The sequence below is a fragment of the Loxodonta africana genome, chromosome 25 (genome assembly GCF_030014295.1).
Source record: "Loxodonta africana isolate mLoxAfr1 chromosome 25, mLoxAfr1.hap2, whole genome shotgun sequence".
NCBI classification, from domain to species: Eukaryota; Metazoa; Chordata; class Mammalia; order Proboscidea; family Elephantidae; genus Loxodonta; species Loxodonta africana.
The window spans coordinates 48,435,787-48,456,217 of NC_087366.1; the positions used below are offsets into that span (position 1 = coordinate 48,435,787).

Below are 20,431 nucleotides of genomic sequence, written 5' to 3' on the forward strand. Positions count from 1 at the left end.
CTTCTCCAGGAACTGATCCCTCCTGACAACATGTCCAAAATATGTAAGATGCAGTCTCGCCATCCTTGCCTCTAAGGAGCACTCTGGCTGTACTTCTAAGACAGATTTGTTCATTCTTTGGCAGTCCCTGGCATATTCAATACTCTTCGCCAACACCACAATTCAAAGGTGTCAATTCTTCTTCGGTCTTCCTTTTTCACTGTCCAGCTTTCACATGCATATGATGTGATTGGAAGTACCATGGCTTGGGTCAGGCGCACCTTAGTCTTCAAGGTAACATCTTTGCTCTTCAACACTTTGAAGAGGTCCTTTGCAACAGATTTACCCAATGCAATGCGTCTTGATTTCTTGACTGCTGCTTCCATGGCTGTTGATTGTGGCTCCAAGTAAAATGAAATCCTTAACAACTTCAGTCTTTGCTCCGTTTATCATGATGTTGCTCATGGGTCCAGTTGTGAGGATTTTTGTTTTCTTTATGTTGAGGTGCAATCCATACTTAAGGCTGTGGTCTTTGATCTTCATTAGTAAGTGCTTCAAGTCCTCTTCACTTTCAGCAAGCAAGGTTGTGTCATCTGCATAATGCAGGTTGTTCATGAGTCTTCCTCCAATCCTGATGCCCCGTTCTTCTTCATATAGTCCAGCTTCTTGGATTATTTGCTAAGCATACAGATTGAATAGGTATGGTGAAAGAATACAACCCTGACGCACACATTTCCTGACTTTAAACCAATCAGTATCCCCTTGTTCTGTCCGAACAACTGCCTCTTGATCTATGTAAAGGTTCCTCATGAGCACAATTAAGTGTTCTGGAATTCCCATTCTTTGCAATGTTATCCATCATTTGTTATGATCCACACAGTCAAATGCCTTTGCATAGTCAATAAAACACAGGTAAACATCCTTCTGTTATTGTCTGCTTTCAGCCAGGATCCACCTGACATCAGCAATGATATCCCTGGTTCCACGTCCTCTTCTGAAACCAGCCTGAATTTCTGGCAGTTCCCTGTCGATATACTGCTGCAGCCATTTTTGAATGGCCTTCAGCAAAGTTTTGCTTGCGTGTGATATTAATGATATTGTTCTATAATTTCCACATTCGGTTGGATCATCCTTCTTGGGAATAGGCATAAATGCAGATCTTTTCCAGTCAGTTGGCCAGGAAGCTGTCTTCCATATTTCTTGGCATAGACGAGTGAGCACCTCCAGCACTGCTTCTGTTTGTTTAAACATCTCAATTAATATTCCATCAATTCCTGGAGCCTTGTTTTTTGCCAATTCCTTCAGAGCAGCTTGGACTTCTTCCTTCAGCACTGTCGGTTCCTGATCATATGCTACCTCTTGAAATGTTTGCACATCGACTAATTCTTTTTGGTATAATGACTGTATGTATTCCTTCCATCTCTTTTGATGCTTCCTGTGTCGCTTAATATTTTCCCCATAGAATCCTTCACTATTGCAACTCAGGGCTGGAATTTTTTCTTCAGTTCTTTCAGCTTGAGAGACACCAAGCGCGTTCTTCCCTTTTGATTTTCCACCTCCAGCTCTTTGCACATGTCGTTATAATACTTTACTTTGTCTTCTCGAGACACCCTTTGAAATCTTCAGTTCTTTTGCTTCATCGATTCTTCGTTTTGCTTTAGCTGCTCGATGTTTGAGAGCAAGTTTCAGAGTCTCCTCTGACATCCATCTTGGTTTTTTCTTTTGTTCCTGCCTTTTCAGTGGCCTCTTGCTTTCTTCATGGATGATGTCCTTAATGTCATTCCACAACTCGTCTGGTCTTTGGTCACTGGTGTTCAATGCATCAAATCCGTTGTTCAAACGGCCTCTAAACTGAGGTGTGATACACTCAAGGTCATATTTTGACTCTCATGGACTTGCTCTGATTTTCTTCAGTTTCAGCTTGAACTTGCATATGAGCAACTGATGGTCTGTTCCACAGTTGGCCCCTGGCCTTGCTCTGACTGATGATAATGAGCTTTTCCATTGTCTCTTTACACAGATGTAGTCAGTTTGATTTCTGTGTGTTCATCTGGTGAGGTCCATGTGTATAGTCGCCATTTACGTTGGTGAAAGAAGGTATTTGCAGTGAAGAAGTTCTTGGTCTTGCACAATTCCGTCTTTCGATCTTTGGCATTGTTTCTATCACCAAGGCCATATTTTCCAACTACTGATCCTTCTTCTTTGTTTCCAACTTTCACATTCCAATCGCCAGTAATTTTCAATGCATCTTGATTGCATGTTTGATCAATTTCAGACTGCAGCAGCTGATAAAAATCTGTTTCTTCATCTTTGGCCTTAGTGGTTGGTGAGTAAATTTGAATAATACTCGTATTAACTGGTCTTCCTTGTAGGCATATGGATATTATCCTATCACTGACAGCGTTGTACTTCAGGATAGATCTTGAAACATTCTTTTAAACAATGAATGCAACACCGTTCCTCTTCAAGTTGTCATTCCCAGCATAGTATACTATATGATTGTGTGATTCAAAATGGCCAGTACCAGTCCATATCAGCTCACTAATGCCTAGGATATCGATGTTTGTGCATTCCATTTCATTTTTGACAATTTCCAATTTTCCTAGATTCATACTTTTTACATTCCATGTCCCATTATTAATGGATGTTTGAAGCTGGGTTTCTTCTCATTTTGAGTTGAGCCACATCAGCAAATGAGGGTCCTGAAAGCTTTACTCCACCCACGTCATTAAGGTCGACTCTACTTTGAGGAGGCAGCTCTTCCTCATTCATCTTTTGAGTGCCTTCCAACCTGGGGGCCTCATCTTCCAGCACTATATGAGACAGTGTTCCACTGCTATTCATAAAGTTTTCACTGGCTAATTCTTTTCAGAAGTAGTCCGCCGGGTCCTTCTTCCTAGTCTGTCTTAGTCTGGAAGCTCAGCTGAAACCAGTCCACTATGGATGACCCTGCTGGTATCTGAATACTGGTGGCATAGCTTCCAGCATCATAGCAACAAGCAAGCTTCCACAATATGACAAACTGACAGAACTTAGATGCAAAAATCCTCAACAAAATTCTAGCCAATGGAATTCAACAATGTATCAAAAAATCAATTCATTGTGACCAAGTAGTATTCATACCTGGTATGCAGGGATGGTTCAACATTAGAAAAACAATTAATGTAATCCATCATGTAAATAAAACAAAAGATAGGAATCACACGATTTTATCAATTGATGCAGAAAAGGCATTTGTCAAAGTTCAACACCAATTCATGTTAAAAACTCACAGCAAAATAAGAGAAGGAAAATTCCTCAACATAGTAAAGGGCATTTATGCAAAGCCAACAGCCAACATCATCCTAAATGGAGAGAGTCTGAAAGCATTCCCTTTGAGATCTGGAACCAGACAAGGATGTCCTTTTTCACCACTCTTATTCAACATTGTGCTGGAGGTCCTAGCCAGAGCAATTAGGCTAGATAAAGAAATAAAGGGCATCCAGACTGGCAAGAAAGAAGTAAAGGTGTCTCTGTTTGCAGATGACATGATCTTAAATGCAGAAAACCCTAAAGAATCCTCAAGAAGACTACTGAAACTAATAGAAGTGTTCAGCAGGGTATCAGGGTACAACATAAACATACAAAAATCAGGTGGATTCCCCTACACCAACAAAAAGACCATGGAGGAGGAAATCACCAAATCAATACCATTTACGGTAGCCCCCAAGGAGATAAAATACTTAGGAATAAAACTTACCATAGATGTATATGACCTATACAAAGAAAACTACAAGGCACTACTGCAGGAAACCAAAAGAAACCTACATAAGCAGAAAAACATACCCTGCTCACGGATAGGAAGACCTAACATTACCAGAAGCAATACATAGATACAATGCAATTCTGATCCAAATTCCAACAACATTTCTCAATGAGATGGAGAAACAAATCACCAACTTCACATAGAAGGGCAGGAGGCCCCAGATAAGTAAAGCATTACTGATAAAGAAGAACAAAGTGAGAGGCCTCACTCTATCTGACTTTAGAACCTGTTATACCGTCACAGTAGTCAAAACAGCCTGGTACTGGTACAGCAACAGATACATAGACCAGTGGAACAGAATGGAGAATCCAGACATAAATGCATCCACATATGAGCAGCTGATTTTTGACAAAAGCCCAAAGTCAGTTAAATGGGGAAAAGACAGTCTGTTTAACAAATGGTGCTGGCATAACTGGATATCCATCTGCAAAAAAATGAAACAAGACCCATACCTCACACCATGCACAAAAAGAAACTCAGAATGGATCAAAGACCTAAATATAAAATCTAAAATGATAAAGATCATGGAAGAAAAAATAGGGACAATGTTAGGAGCCCTAATACATGGCATAAACAGTATACAAAACATTACTAACAATGCAGAAGAGAAACCAGATAACTGGGAACTCCTAAAAATCAAACACCTATGCTCATCCAAAGACTTCACCAAAAGATTACCTGCAGACTGGGAAAAAGGTTTTAGCTGTGACATTTCCAATCAGCGGCTGATCTCTAAAATCTGTATGATACTGCAAAAACTCAACTACAAAAAGACAAATAACCCAATCAAAAAATGGGCAAAAGATATGAACAGGCACTTCACTAAAGAAGACATTCAGGTAGCTAACAGCTACATGAGGAAATACTCATGATCATTAGCCATTAGAGAAATGCAAATCAAAACTGCAATGAGATTCTATCTCACTCCAACAATGCTGGTTGGAGTGAGATAATAAATCCAAAAAACACAAAATAATAAATGTTGGAGAGGTTGTGGAGAGACTGGAACACTTACACACTGCTGGTGGGAGTGTAAGATGGTACAACCACTTTGGAAATCTATTTGGCGCTTCCTTAAAAAGCTAGAAATAGAACTACTGTATGATCCAGCAATCCCACTCCTTAAAACATATCCTAGAGAAATAAGAGCCTTTACACGAACAGATTTATGCACACCCATGTTCATTGCAGCACTATTTACAATAGCAAAAATATGGAAGCAACCAAGGAAGCATCAGTGCCTGAATGGATAAATTATGGTATATTCACACAATGGAGTACTGTGCATTGATAAAGAATAACAATGAATCTGTGAAACATTTCATAACATGGAGAAATCTGGAAGGCATTATGCTGAGTGGAATTAGTCAGTTGCAAAAGGACAGATACTTTTTAAGACCACTATTATAAAACCAAAAAACCAAACCCAGTGCTGTCGAGTCAATTCCAACTCATAGTGACCCTATAGGACAGAGTAGAAGTGCCCCATAGAGCTTCCAAGGAGCACCTGGTGGATTCGAACTGCCGACCCTTTGGTTAGCAGCCATACCACTTAACCACTACGCCACCAGCGTTTCCCACTATTATAAGAACTCGAGAAATAGTTTAAACAGAGAAGAAAACATTCTTTGATGGTTATGAGAGGGGGTTGGGAGTGAGGGAAAGGGGTATTCGCTACTTAGTAGACAAGAACTATTTTAGGTGAAGGGAAGGACAATACACGGTACAGATGAGGTCAGCACAACTGGACTAAACCAAAAAGCAAAGAAGTTTCCTGAATAAACTGATTGCTTCAAAAGCCAGCATAGCAGAGGTAGGGGTTTAGGGACCATGGTTTCAGGGGACATCTAGGTCAATTGACGTAATAAAATCTATTAAGACAACATGATGCATCCCACTTTGGAGAGTGGCTTCTGGGGTCTTAAATGCTAGCAGGTGGCCATCTAAGAAACTTCAGTGGGCCTCAAAGTACCTGGAGCAAAGAAGAATGAAGAACAGCAAAGACACAAGGTAATTATGACCCCAAGAGACAGAAAGGAACACATTAACCGGAGACTTCATCAGCCTGGTAGCAGAAGACCTAGATGGTGCCTGGCTACAACTGATGACTGCCCTGACAGGGAACACAACAGGGAACCCCTGAGGGAGCAGGAGGGCAGTGGAATGCAGACCCCAAATTCTCATAAAAAGACCAGACTTAATGGCCTGACTGTGACTAGAATGACCCCGGAGGTCATGGTCCCCAGACCTTCTGTTAGCCCAAAACAGGAACCATTCCCAAAGCCAACTCTTCAGACAGGGACTGAACTGGACTATGGGATAGGAAATGATACTGGTGAAGAATGAACTTTTTGGATCAAGTAGACAGATGAGACTACGTTGGCATCTCCTGTCTGGAGCGGAGATGAGAGGGTGGTGGGGGTCAGAAGTATTCCGAATGGACATGACAATAGAGAGTGGAGGGAAGGAGTGTGCTGTCTCATTAGGGGGAGAGCAATTAGGAGTATATAGCAAGGTGTATATAAATTTTTGTATGAGGGACTGACCTGATTTGTAAACTTTCACTTAAAGCACAATAAAAATTAAGAAAAAAAAAGGGCAGAGAATGGCAGAGTGGATGTAAAAAAAAAAATCCAACTATATGCTTATTACAAGAGATACCTTAAACCAAAGACACAAATAGGTTGAAAGTGAAAAGGTGGGGAAAAAAAAATGCTATGCAAATAGTAACTTAAAAGAGAACTGGAGTGGCAGTCTTAATATCAGATGAAGTAGGCTTTAAGACAAAATCTGTTAGAAGAGATAAGGATGGATATCATATAATGGTAAAAGGATCAATTAATCAAGGTGATTTAACAATCATAAATATATATGCACCCGGCATCGGGGCACATAAATATATAAAGCAAACACTGATAGAATTGAAGGGATAAATAGTACTACAATAATAGTTGGAGATTTCAATACACTACCTTAGATATAGGACAGAACATCTAGAAAGAAGATCAACAAGGCAACAGAGGACTTGAATGATGCTGTAAACCTACTAGACTTAACAGACATATGTAGGACACTCTACCCAAAAACAGCACAATATATGTTCTGGTCCAGTGCACATGGATCATTGTCCAGATAGACAACATGTTAGGTCACAAAGCAAATCTTGATAAATTTAAAATGATTAAAATCATACAAAATATATTCTATGACAACAGTGGAATGGAGCTAAAAATTAATATGAGAAGAAATACACAAACATATGGAAATTAAAGACATTCTTAAACCAATGGATTAAGGAAGAACTCAGAAGAAAAACCAAAAATTTCCTAGAGTCAAATGAAAATGAAAGCACAACATACCAAAACTTATGGGATATAGTGAAGGCAGTACTCAGAGGGAAACTTACAGCGACAAATGCCTACATGAAAAAAGATCTCAAATTAACAGCCTATCTCAACTACTCTAGGAACTAGAAAGAGAAGAGCAAACTAAGCCTAAACCTACCAGAGGAAAGGAAATAACAAAGATCAGAGCAGAAATAAATAAAATTGAAAACACAAAAACAATAGAACCAATAAAACCAAAAATTGGTTTTTTGAAAAGACCGATAGAATTGACAAACCTTTATCTAGTCTGACAAAACAAGAGAAAAGATGCAAATAAAATAAAAAATGAAAGAGAGAACATTACAACCTTCCCATACTGACTCAAGAGGAAAGAGAAAGTCTCAATAGACCCATAACAAGTGCAGTGATCGAGCCAGTGATCAAAAACTACCCAATAAAAAAATGTCCTGGACCAGATACCTTCTTTGGGGAATTCTGCCAAACATTTTGAGGAGAATTGACACCAGCACTGTTCAGACCCTTCCAAACAATAGAGAAGGAAGGAATACTCCCTAATTCATTCTATGAAGCAAACATAACCCTGATACCAAAACCAGACAGAGATACCACATGAAAAGAAAAGTACAAGGCCAATATCTCTTATCAATAGAGGCAAAAACTTCCATCGCTAATAGAGGAATTTAGCAAAGTTGCAGGGTACAAGGTCAACAAACAAAAATCAGTTGGGTTTCTAGACACCAGCAGTGAGAAATCTGAAAGGGAAATTAGAGAAATAATTCCATTTACAGTAGCATCTAAGAGAATCAGGTTCCTAGGAATAAACCTTACCAAGGACATGAAGGACTTACACAATGAAAACTGTAAAACACTGCTGAAAGATTAAAGAAGACTTAAATAACTGAAAAGATGTTCCATGTTCATGGATTGGAAGACTTAATATTGTTAAGATGTTGTGTACTACCCAGAGAAGCCTATATTGTAGATTCAATGCAAACACAATCAAAATTCTGACAGCCTTCTTTATGGAAATAGAAAAGCCAATCCTGAACTTTATATGGAATGGTAAGAGGCCCTGAATAGCTAAAGCAATGTTGAAAGAGAAGAGCAAAGTAGGAGGACTCACACTTCCTATTTAAAAAAATACAGTATACAGCTACACTAATCAAAATAGCCTGGTATGACATAATAGATAATAGACCAATGCAATAGAATTGAGAGTCCAGAAATAAATCCACACGTCAATGGCCAACTGATTTTTTTTTAAATAATTTTTATTGTGCTTTAAGTGAAAGTTTACAAATTAAGTCAGTCTCTCACTCACACAAAAGCTTATATACACCTTGCTACATACTCCCAATTAGTCTCCCCGTAATGAGACAGCCCACTCCCTCCCTCCACTCTCTCTTTTTGTATCTGTTTTGCCAGCTTCTAACCCCTGCTACCCTCTCCTCTCCCCTCCAGGCAGGAGATACCAACATAGTCTCCAGTGTCCACCTGATCCAAGAAGCTCACTCCTCACCAGCATCCCTCTCCAACCCATTGTCCAGTCCAATCCATGTCTGAAGAGTTGGCTTCGGGAATGGTTCCTGTCCTGGGCCAACAGAAGGTCTGGGGGCCATGACCACTGGGGTCCTTCTAGTCTCAGTCAGACCATTAAGTCTGGTCTTTCTATGAGAATTTGGGGTCTACATCCCACTGTTTTCCTGCTCCCTCAGGGGTTCTCTGTTGTGTTCCCTGTCAAGGCAGTCATCAGTTGTAGCTGGGCACCATCTAGTTCTTCTGGTCTCAGGATGATGTAGTCTCTGGTTCATGTTGGCCAACTGATTTTTTGACTAGGGTGCTAATTTCATTTGATGGGGAAAGAAGAGTCTCTTCAATAAACAGTGCTGGGAGAATTGGATTTCCACATGTAGAAAAATGAAACAGGATCCATGCTTCATGCCATACACAAAAACAAATTAAAAATGGATTGAGGACCTCAATGTACAAACTAAAACGATAAAATTCGTATAAGACAAAGCAGGAGGCAATGCTTTCAGGCCTATCTTTTTACAATGGAATCAAATTGACTACATCTGTGGAAAAAGACAATGGAAAAGCTCAATATCATCAGCCAGAACAAGGGTAGGGGCCAACTGTGGAACAGTCATAGTGGTGGGTAAGTTCAAGGTAAAGCTGAAGAAAATTAAAACAAGTCCGTGAGAACCAAAATACAACCTTGAGTATATCCCACCTGAATTCAGAGACAAACTCAAGAATAGATTTGATGCATTGAACACTAATGATCGAAGATCAGATGAGTTGTGGGAGGACATCATACATGAAGAAAGCAAAAGGTCATTGAAAAGACAGGGAAGAAAGAAAAGATGAAAATGAAGGTCAGAAGAGACTCTGAAACCTGCGTTTGAACGTAGTAGCTGAAGTGATGGAAGAAATAATGACATAAAGGAGCTGAACAGAAGAATTAAAGGCGGCTGAAGAAGACAAAGTAACATATTATAATGAAATGCACAAAGATCTGGAGTTAGAAAACCAAAAGGGGAGAATATGCTTGGCATTTCTCAAGCTGAAAGAACTGAAGAAAAAATTCCAGCTTTAAGTTGCAGTTTTGAAGGATTCTATGGGCAGAATAGTAAATGCTGCAGGAAACGTCAAGAGAAGATGGAAGGAATACAGAGTCACTGTCCCAAAAAGAATTGGTCAGTGTTTATCCATTTCAGGAGGTAGCATATGATCAAGAAACAATTGTATTGAAGGAAGAGGTCCAAGCTGCACTGAAAGCACCAGCAAAAAACAAAGCTCCAGGAATTGACAGAATACCAGTTGAGATGTTTCAACAAACAGATGAAGCTCACTGTTTTATGCCAAGAAATTTGTAAGACAGTTACCTGGCCAACCGACTGGAAGAGATCCAGATTTGTGCATTCCAAAGAAAGGTGATCCAACAGAATGCAGAATTATTAAATAGTATCATTAATATCACACACAAGTAAAATTTTGCTGAAGATCATTCAAAAGCCATTGCAGCAGTACATCAACAGGGAACTGCCAGAAATTGAAGCTGGAACCAGAAGAGGATGTGAAACAAGGGATATCATTGTTGATATCAGATAGATCCTGGCTGAAAGCAGAGAATACCAGAAAGATGTTTACCTGTGTTTTATTGACTATGCAAAGGCATTCGACTGTGTGGATCATAACAAATTACAGATAACGTTGCAAAGAATGGGAATTCCAGAACACTTAATTGTGCTCATGAGGAACCTCTACTTAGACTAAGAGGCAGTTGTTTGAACAGAGCAAGGGGATACTGCTTGGTTTAAAGTCAAGAAGGGCGTGCATCAGGGTTGTATCCTTTCACCATTCTTATTCAATCTGTATGCTGAGCACATAATCTGAGAAGCTGGACTGTATGAAGAAGAACACAACATCAGGATAGGAGGAAGACTCATGAACAACCTACGATATGCAGATGACAAAACATTTCTTACTGAGAGTGAAGAGGACTTGAGGCACTTACTGATGAAGATCAAAGACCACAGCCTTCAGTATGGATTACACCTCAACCTAAAGAAAACAGAAATCCTCGCAACTGGACCTATAAGCAACATCACAATAAATAGAGAAAAGATTGAAGTTGTCAAGGATTTCATTTTACTTGGATCTACAATCAATGCCCATGGAAACAGCAGTCAGGAAATCAGCAGATGCATTGCATTGGGCAAATCTGCTGCAGAAGATCTCTTTGAAGTGTTAAAAAGCAAAGATGTCACTTTGAGGTCTCAGGTGTGCCTGACTGAAGCCGTGATATTTTCAGTTGCCATGTACATATGTGAAAGCTGAACAATGAATAAGGAAGACGGAAGAAGAATTGATGCCTTAGAATTATGGTGTTGGCTAAGAATATTGAATACACAATGGAAATCCAGAAGAATGAACAAATCTGTCTTGGAAGAAGTACAGCCAGAACACTTCTTGAAAGTGAGGATGGTGAGACTTGGTCTCACATACTTTGTACATGTTAACAGGCGGTACCAGTCCCTGGAGAAGGACATCTTGCTTGGTAAAATAGAGGGTCAGCAAAAAAGAGGAAGACCCTCACCAAGATGGACTGACACAGTGGCTGCAACAATGGGCTGAAACATAGCAGTGATTGTGAGAATGGCACAGAACCTGGTGGTTTTGTTCTCTTGTACATAGGGTCACTGTGAGTCAGAACCGACTCAACAGCACCTAACAACGACAATATCTGGTTTCTGAATAATGCATTCATAATAATGCATTCATAAAGAGGCTGCTGGTTTTGTTCCATATTATGTATGACAAAAGAGTCAGTAATAAGCTAATATTCTTACATTATGTGGTATAAAATGCAGAGTACTGTTCTAACTTTATCATTTTAATTTAGGTTCAATATGCTGCTTACGTAACGGTGGGCGGTATCACCTCTGTTATTAAGCTGATGTTTGCAGGCCTTTTCTTTTTATTCTTTGTGAGGTTTGGCATTGGAAGGCAACTTCTCGTAAGAGTAAGTAAAATTTTATGAGATTAGATCTTTAGAAGTATTTTTCATAAGTTTTTAAAAAATTAACTGAGGGTTTTGTTTTTTTTCTTTAGTTCCCATGGCTCTTCTCCTTTGGTTATTTTTCAAAGCAAGGTCCAACACAAAAACAGGTAATCACTTCTTTCTTATCCAGGTCTCTAAAATAATATTTTTCTTTGTTTTGTTTTTACTTTTACTCAGTGTTGTAACAGTAACTGCTAAGACTTGGTGAAACACTTACTACATTTCAGGAACTCTTTTCAGCACTCTACATGAAGTAGATAATTTAATCTTCTGAAATCCCCCTTAAGGTAGCTATTATTATCATCTCTGTTTTATAGATGGGGTGCAGAGAGGGTAAGCAAACTGCCCAGGGTCGTGGAGCTAGTAAATGGCCGAGATAAGAACACAGCTGTCTGGCTCCAGAAACTGTGTTCTCTCTACTTTTTAGAGATCTCAAATATTTTTACTTCTTCATTTTTCTCTTCTGTTATCTCCCCTCCCCAAGTTTTGCTTCCTCTTCCACGTACCTTGGAGCTCCATGGTAGATAAATTACTGTCTCTAATATCCTCAACAGTATGGGTGTCATTTCCCACCATGTGGCTTACAGATCTGAATCCCAAGTCAAGCCTTGGGTCATTGAGCCTTCTCTCTTGTACGCCACCACTGCTGGGGGACTCGCACTGTTGAGCAAATGCTACCACTGCAAGTTCATGTTCCCTGTCTCAGCGGGACTTGCAACATCACTTGCTGAGCCTTTTACTTTTCATTAGTCATCTCTTCATCTCCCTTCAGTGTTTTTTTTCCTAAATCTATCCAACTGCAACTCCTTCCCCTGTGTTCAAATCATTACAACTCCAACTACACTAAATGAATTGGGAACATCTGTTGTGGTACCCCCATGAGATTCCTGTGCTCAGACTTACCATCATTGCTCCTATCTTCACCTGCTTTTTTCCTCTCTCAAAGAAGTATTCTCCTGTACAAGCTAATCCTACCCACTGTGCTCTTTAAAAAAAACCAAGCATTTATTGTGTTGCAAGCACTAGGCTAAGTATTTACATGAATTATCTCATTTAGTCCTCTAACAACCATTGAGATGAAGGTATTATTGTTATCTACTTTTTATTTTGAGGAAACAAGATGATATTATTTGCCTAAGTTCACGTAGCTAGGATGTGGTGGATCCTAGATTCAAACCAGCTTGACTCTCAACCATAATTACTTCTTTTGATTAGATTCCCTGCTGACTTTGTCGCTGATGATTCCTTGTCTCTCCTGTAGGCTCTACCTCCTCCCTCTCTATAGGCTCTTTCTACTCATTCTATAAACGTCTCTCTGTCTTTCCCAACCTAAAAAAGAGCCCTTCAGCCCTTCTTCACCCTGCATTTGTCCCCTTGCCAAAATCACAGTTGTCATTGTTAATTGCTAAACGCATTAAATGCTTTTTAGCCCTTACTTAGTCTTATCTTTGACATTGTTCTCCTTCTTGAAATACTTGAAATATTTGCTCCTCTTGGCTTCTAAGGTAATTGCTCTTCTATATTTCCTCTCTCAGTGTTCTTCTTCGCCTTTGCTATTCAGTATCTTCACCTTTTTTTTTCTATTCCTTAAACGTCCAATGTCCCCAGGACTCCATCCTTGGCCCACGTCTTACTCACTCTCACTAGGTGACCTCAGCAGTGCTCTTAACAGGCATAGTTATATGTCCAGATTTACACATCCACCTATTTTACTGGACACCTTGGCCTATATATATATATCTCAGGTATTTCAAACTCAACATATCAAAATTCTGAATTTTGTTCCCCAAAAGTCTCTTCTTCTGTATTTTCTATCTCAGCTTATGGCATTAAATCATCTGCCCAGCCAGAAACCTAGGCTTCATTCTAGATTTTTCTCCATATCCGTTATAGCTGCCCTTGGTTCAGGCTCCTATCTCTTGACTGAACTTCTCGTAGCTTTCCCATTGGTTCCTTTCCAATTCATCTTCCCACTATACTCTGTTAAACACAAATCTGACTTCTGTTGCCTTCTTTAAAACTCTTCCCTGACTCATTGCTTTGGCAGTGCTTCTTAGCTTGGGTTTTATGTAACAGAATCACTGAGAATTTTTAAAAAATACATGCCCTGACCCTGCCTCTGGACACTCTGATTCAGTAGGTCTGAAGTGGGGCCTGAAAGTGTAGAGCAGTGGTTCTCAGCTTTAGGAGATAACCCAAAACTGGTGGCCAGAGATTCTGGTTTAGTTTGGCTGGGGTGTGGCCTAGGTGTTGGGTTTTTGAAAGCTCCCCGGTGATTCTGATGTGCTGCCAAGATTGAGAATTGCTGATGTTGGTAGGATGGTCCCAGATCAGGTTTGGTAAATATCAGGTGCATGCTGTGCCCCCATAGTGTTTCCTGGGCGACTTTGGTACACTCCCCGGGAGTGCTGCTGGCCTGAAGTCTGTCTCCATGTGATGCCATCGTAGGCCCTTCATGGTCTACATCTAGATGGTAGATAGGTTTTATTTTTCATACCAACCTGTTTAGTTGATAGTAGCAGCCTGGTGACTGTGTTGAAAATAGTTTTGTGCACCACCTGAAAGAGGCTGATCCAGGCAGAGGAGGGGCGGGATGCCGCATGTGGGTCTGACCGCGTCCACACCACTGAAAACTTAGCGTTAGTGAACTGTGATGCACTGTGCTACTGCATCCCTTCTTGCGTTTAACTAATGGTTTCTCCTTTCTGGTATCCACCCTACTTGTTGTGTAGTGAGCTTCTGTTAAAATGTGTGTGTGTGTACATATACATTTCAAAACTCTGCTTTCCTCCCCAGTAGATTTAATCTTGCCCTCCCTCTGAACTATTCCTTCCATCTTTTAGTTCATGTGTCATATTGTTATTAGACCTGTTTATATAGTTCTCTTCTGCACTAAACTGTAAGCTTCCTGAAGGGCGGGGACCATATTTTATTTGTGTCTCAGGACTTAGCGTTGTTATATCTGACACTTGTTAATTGCCATCGAATCGGCCTCCAGCTCACATTGACTGACGGTGACTCCATGCACAATGAGATGAAATGTTGCCCAGTCCTGCAGCATCCCCGTTGTGATCCATAGGGTTTTCATTGGCTGATTTTTAGAGTAAATCATCAGGCCTTTCTTAGTCTTAGTCTGTCTTATCATCATAGCAGCATGTAGGCCTTCCACTGACAGATGGGTGGTAATTGCACATGAGATGCACTGGCCAGGGATTGAACCCAGGTCTCCATGGAATGCGAGAATTCTACCGCTGAACCACCAGTGCTCATGTTTGACACGTAGTTAATACTGGTTGATCACAACTGAATGTTACCTTATTTCTAAATTTAGTGATTATGAAAGATGCTACAATAAATCCTCTAGGATTTAATTTTTGAACCAAATTTTCACATCTGTAAGTCGAACAATTAAATATCTGTGCCACCAGTCATATTCGTCAAACAAAATGTCTAAAACACCAGGTTACCGTATTCTACTCCCTCTATCTCCCCCCCAAGAAATTAAAACTACGTCTGTCTTTTCCGGTTAAATTCCTGCTTTAGTGATGGTGTCATTTGTTAAGCCACAACCTAAGAATCACCTTGATCTCGTTCCTATTCCTTACCTGCTCCCCTCCCCCCACGTCACACTAGTTATCAGAACTTATATCTTCAAGAAGTTAATTTTTGCCCTATGATTAAAGGATGACAGAATGTTCTGGCTGGCAGAGTATTGCTGTTTTTATCTATTGACAATGTCTCATATAAAGTATGGAATAACAGGTTTTATTGTGTCCAGAGAAGAAATGATATATTTATTGAGTCCTTGGCTTTCTCTTTCACAGATTGATGCCTCGTCATTTACAATGACATTCTTTGGTCAAGGATATAGCAAAGGCCTTGCTACTGATAAGAGCAAACCAAATATCAGAATTTGTACTCAGGTGAAAGGACCAGGTATTTTACATCTAAGAATACTCGGGAATTTTACATTGGCTTAAGCTACAGGGCCATATGCTATTACGATATATTCTTTTTTAAGCTTGTTTTAGAAACATATGCACAAATTATTTAAATAATGGTTTAAAATTATTCTGTAAAAGGGAGGAGTGAAATTATTGATATAATTCAATTTTATTAATGAATCCCTACCTCTGGTTTTCAGGTGTGACTCAGTGATTCAGAATGGCAAATTTTAATTAGTATTAATAAGAAAAGCGGCTGGTTGATGTTTACCTGCTCTATCCTCATAATCAAGAGTCACTTTCAAATAGTGTTATTGTAATAAAAGTCGAATCTGTGGACCAAAGTTTCTTGGGAATCTATAAATACCCTGAAATTTTTGGTAAAATCTGTGTGTGTATCTGTATTTTTCTGGAGACAGGTAATGGCTTTTGATAGATTGTTAAAAGGTTTTACAGCCCAAAAAAGTTCCTGAACTTTTGCTGCAAAGTTTTAGAGAACTATATAGAGACAGTCCTACATGCCAATTAAAATTAAGTTTAATTATCATCCCTGATATATCAAAGGGGGTCTCTTTTGCAGTTTTATTCTAGCCAGTTGGCTGTGGTACCTGCATCTTGCCTTCTTTTCAAATTCCCAACTGACTTTTTAAGATAAGTTGACTGTGTGTTTATTATTTGACAGATATGTAAACGCTAATACTCTCACTTCCTTTAGTTGTTAGTTGCTGTCAGGTCAAGTCGATTCTGACTCATGGCAACCCCATGTTTGCAGAGTAGAACTACTCCATGGGGTTTTAAAGGCTATAACCTTTTGGAAGCAGATCACTAAATCTTTTTTTTCAAGGTGCCTCTGGGTGGGTTTGAACTGCCAACCTTTCAGCTACTAGTAAAATGCTTAACAGTTTGTGCCACCCCTGTACTCCTTTCCTCATGGATGTCCAAATAACTCAGGTTTAGTTAAGTTTTTCTTATGAGATGGAGAGGTTGTTTTTTTTAAGTGAAGTCTGTGAATGCAGATGGGGTCAGTTTAGTGTATTAATGGAGAAGCATAAAGCTTAGGATTGTTGACTTCAATTATTGTCAGGAAGTGGTACAGTGTAGTGGGTAGGAGCATGGACTCTGGAGCTAGCTGTCTGGGTGTGATTCTGGCTCACCACTTCCTAACTTTGGGCAAGTCACTTAGCCTGCCTACGCCTCAGTTTCCTCACCTGTAAAATGGGGATAAAAATAGCACTAATTGTTAGGAGAATTAAATGAGTTTATAGGAGTCCCTGGGTGGTGCAAACAGTTAATGTACTCAGTTGCCAACCGAAAGGTCAGAGGTTCAAGTCTGCCTAGAGGCACCTTAGAAGAAAGGCCTAGCAATCTACTTCTGAAAAAATCAACCATTAAAAAACTGTATGAAGCACAGTTCTACTTTGACACACATGGGGTTGCCATGAGTCAGAGGCAACTGTTTTTTTTTTTTTAATAGATTAAAAGTTCTTAGTACAGTTTCTAGCACTTCGTAAGTGTGATGTAAGTGTTAGAAACCCTGGTGGTATAGTGGTTAAGTGCTACAGCTGCTAACCAAAAGGTCTGCAGTTCGAATCTACCAAGTGCTCCTTGGAAACTCTATGGGGGCAGTTCTGTCCTGTCCTGTAGGATCACTGAGTTGGAATTGATGGTAACAGGTTTGGTTTTTGGTTTTATATAAGTGTTAATTTTTTTTTAATGATATATTGAACTTTTTTTTATATATATATATTGAACTTATTCTGTATACCTAGAGTTAGCTATAAAATCTACTTGTGAGTGTTGCTGAGTGCATGCTTTGTGAATACATTCTTTTTCTTTGACCCATTTTCCCCAGAAGCTGGCTATGTGGCTACCCCCATAGCCATGGTTCAGGCAGCCTTGACTCTTCTCAGTGATACCTCCAACCTTCCTAAGACGTAAGTTGGTTTTCTTCCACTCTAATTAGAAGATCTGCTTTCTGTCTGTGTTATGTTTCGGCTTATTTTGATTTGATTTTCAGGCTTTGGTTCTGCACATAGGCATTTATAGTTCCTTTGGTGCAAAGATACAGGTAAATTAAAATTATGAGCTGGATCATTTCTTAGCAACTTCTGGGAACAAATGCAGAATAAATAAGAGGAGACAGAAAAGCTTGAAAGCCATGATAAGTTGGCTCCAGTCGCATATATAAATAGCTTAAGTCCAGAGCCAGCCACTCGTAAAAGATCCCTATTATAAGTAGTGTTCAGCCGAGATTAGCAGGAGCCTCTAATCACTGATGAGCGATACTTAGCTGGCAGTAGGGGCCCTGCCACCCAAGAGTAAATTGAATCATGGGATCCTAGCTAAATGGTTATCTAATTGGAGCATCTAGCTGTAAAGCTAGGCCAACCTTACAAATGAGGCCTGCAGGCTTAGAAATAAATTAAGCATGACCTAAAACAATATCAAGTAATAAAAATAGAAATTGTATGTAGCAAAACGTAATTATTTTCAAATACTTGTGTACCTTTTGAAAATATTTAGCATTTTACGAATATTAGCTATTACATTTTTAAAGAAACTTTCATACATTTTAAGTCTTGTTTATGCTTTACTAATAGTTGATTACCTAAATGTATTTCATCCATGTCTTTATTTAATCCTCTGAAGTATGAGGACTGTTTTGTAAACAGCAGCAGTTATTCGGGTTGATGGTGCCCTGTGTCCCTCTGACGCATCTACTGGTGGAAAATGATCTCCCCAGGAACTGAACCAATCTAGATGGGCTTGGCTTTCGCACTGGTTTCCTCCTGAACGATAGCTTCTTGCTCATTTGGCTGATTTTAGGAATGGAACCAAAGTAATCCATGATAGAATCAAGGGTCAGGTTTCCATTTGTTCTGAAATGATTTGAAATGCTTTTCCTACAGTCAGTCACACTAGCAGAGGAAAGGGCTGGAGACTGGCCCGTGATCTGTTTTCCTTTGTTGTTTTACAGGGGCGGGGTCTTCACACCTGGAGCAGCTTTCTCCAGAACGAAGTTGATTGACAGACTTAACCACCGAGGCATTGAATTTAGTGTCATTAGCAGCTCTGAGGTCTAAACATTGGAAGAATTAGCCAGAGTCATAAAATGCATGAATCAACAGCTTCTGTATTTGATATTTGAAATTCTTTTGTAAGCCTGTCTGACCATATCTGGAGGATTGTCAAATCTAAAATAGCTACACATTAAAAGCAGGCAATTGAACTAGCTTACCCTAAATTTCAAATTTCAGCTGATTTTTGTGATTTTTATTGCTTATGAGAGAGAGAACTAATATTTCACTTTTTCCCTGAAGTGTTAATGATAAATTTTTATAAATGAGCTGGCAGATCAGACACGGTAGAGGAGGTAGGTGTCCCTCTGTGTTGTTGACCACATTCCTCAGTGAGGGTGCCCCTGGCTAGCATTCATCGAGGGCAGTAACTGCTGCTTTCCTTGATAGTGAGTGAAAGCTCACTTCCCGGTGAGGTTCTCTATGTATCGTGTGGGCCTTTGCTAAATGAAACCACTTTTTGCTACTTTAGCCTAGTTTTTCACCTGTCTACATGGATTGATTTTAGACTCTTGCTTAAGTTGAATAATAAAGGGCTGTCAATTAAATGTCAGTTTTGTGTGTGAAGCTGCCTAAGTATTTGAGTAGTGGTAGAAATGTGCTTCTTAAATGGTCTGACCTGTTTACTGCTAATAATTGGACTTGCCATTCTTTCTTTTCCTGGTTCTGTACCTGTAATTTGTATTTTAAGGGCTCAGGTTATGATTTTCTATTGCTTTTCACTGCCTAAGCAGTGATAGCAGAATTTTTCTCTTGATTTTTGTATTTTAAGTTTTCCACTGAAGCCCTAAAATAAGGCAAAGAATTTGTGCTTTTGTGATAAGCATTAATAAACACATACATAGTGTTTTGTGCCACTCTTTATGTAAAGAAAACAGCCCATAGCTTTATGGAATTTCTACTCTAAAGTGGAAAGCATAAACAAATACAAGACCATTATTTGTGCTGGGAGACCTTTCTGTGCTGCCTGTACGGAGTAAGAGAGCGCTTGTTGGTAGTACTGCCGTTCACTCTAACTTTCCTTCCTCTGCCTCTCCTGGTCCTGGACAGGTCATGGCCTAGTCATCAGGAGATAGGGATTTAGATCTCAGCTGTGCCCTAACTTGTGGGACCTTAGAAAAGAGTTTATCATCTTTATACAGATCCCACAACTAGCTGCATATCAGAATCACAAAACAACAATAGGTTCCCCAGAGGACCGCAGAGATTAGTATTCAGGACATCTGGGGGTTATAGCCTAGGAAGCTATGTTTGGACCTGCATTTGGGAACCACTGCATGTAGGGCTGTGTCTTAGGTTTTCTAGTACTGCTATAACAGAAACACCACAAGCGGATTACTTCAACAAAGAGAAATTTGTTCTCTCACTGCTTAGGCTAGAAGTCCAAATTCAGGGCACCAGCTCCAGGGGAAGGATTTGCTTCTCTGTCAGCTTTAGGGGAACGCCCTTGTCATCAATCTTTCCCTGGTCCAGGAGCTTCTCAGTGCAGGAACCGTGGGCTCAAAGGACGTGCTCTGCTCTTGGTTCTGCCTTCTTGGTGGTAGGAGGTCCCCCTGTCTCTCTGCTTGCTTCTCTCTTTTATATCTCAAAAGAGGTTGACTCAAGACAGCCTAATCTTGTAGATTGAGCCCTGCCTCACGAACATAACTGCCTCTAATCCTGCCTCATTCAGATCACAGAGGCAGGATTTACAACACGCAGGAAAATCACAT

At 39.8% G+C, this 20,431-nt stretch overlaps 1 protein-coding gene across 1 annotated transcript in view; it reads left to right on the forward strand.

Annotated features, from left to right (window-relative positions):
- The window catches only part of SCCPDH (saccharopine dehydrogenase (putative)), a 48,961-nt gene extending 29,689 nt beyond the window's left edge, over positions 1-19,272 (forward strand). Inside the window, exons 8-12 of the mRNA XM_003410924.3 lie at positions 11,540-11,659; positions 11,749-11,805; positions 15,523-15,634; positions 17,495-17,576; positions 18,620-19,272. Coding sequence (XP_003410972.2) covers positions 11,540-11,659; positions 11,749-11,805; positions 15,523-15,634; positions 17,495-17,576; positions 18,620-18,725 — 477 coding nt within the window. The 3' untranslated portion in view covers positions 18,726-19,272. The remainder of the gene's footprint in view (positions 1-11,539; positions 11,660-11,748; positions 11,806-15,522; positions 15,635-17,494; positions 17,577-18,619) is intronic.
- Positions 19,273-20,431: the final 1,159 nt, after the last annotated feature.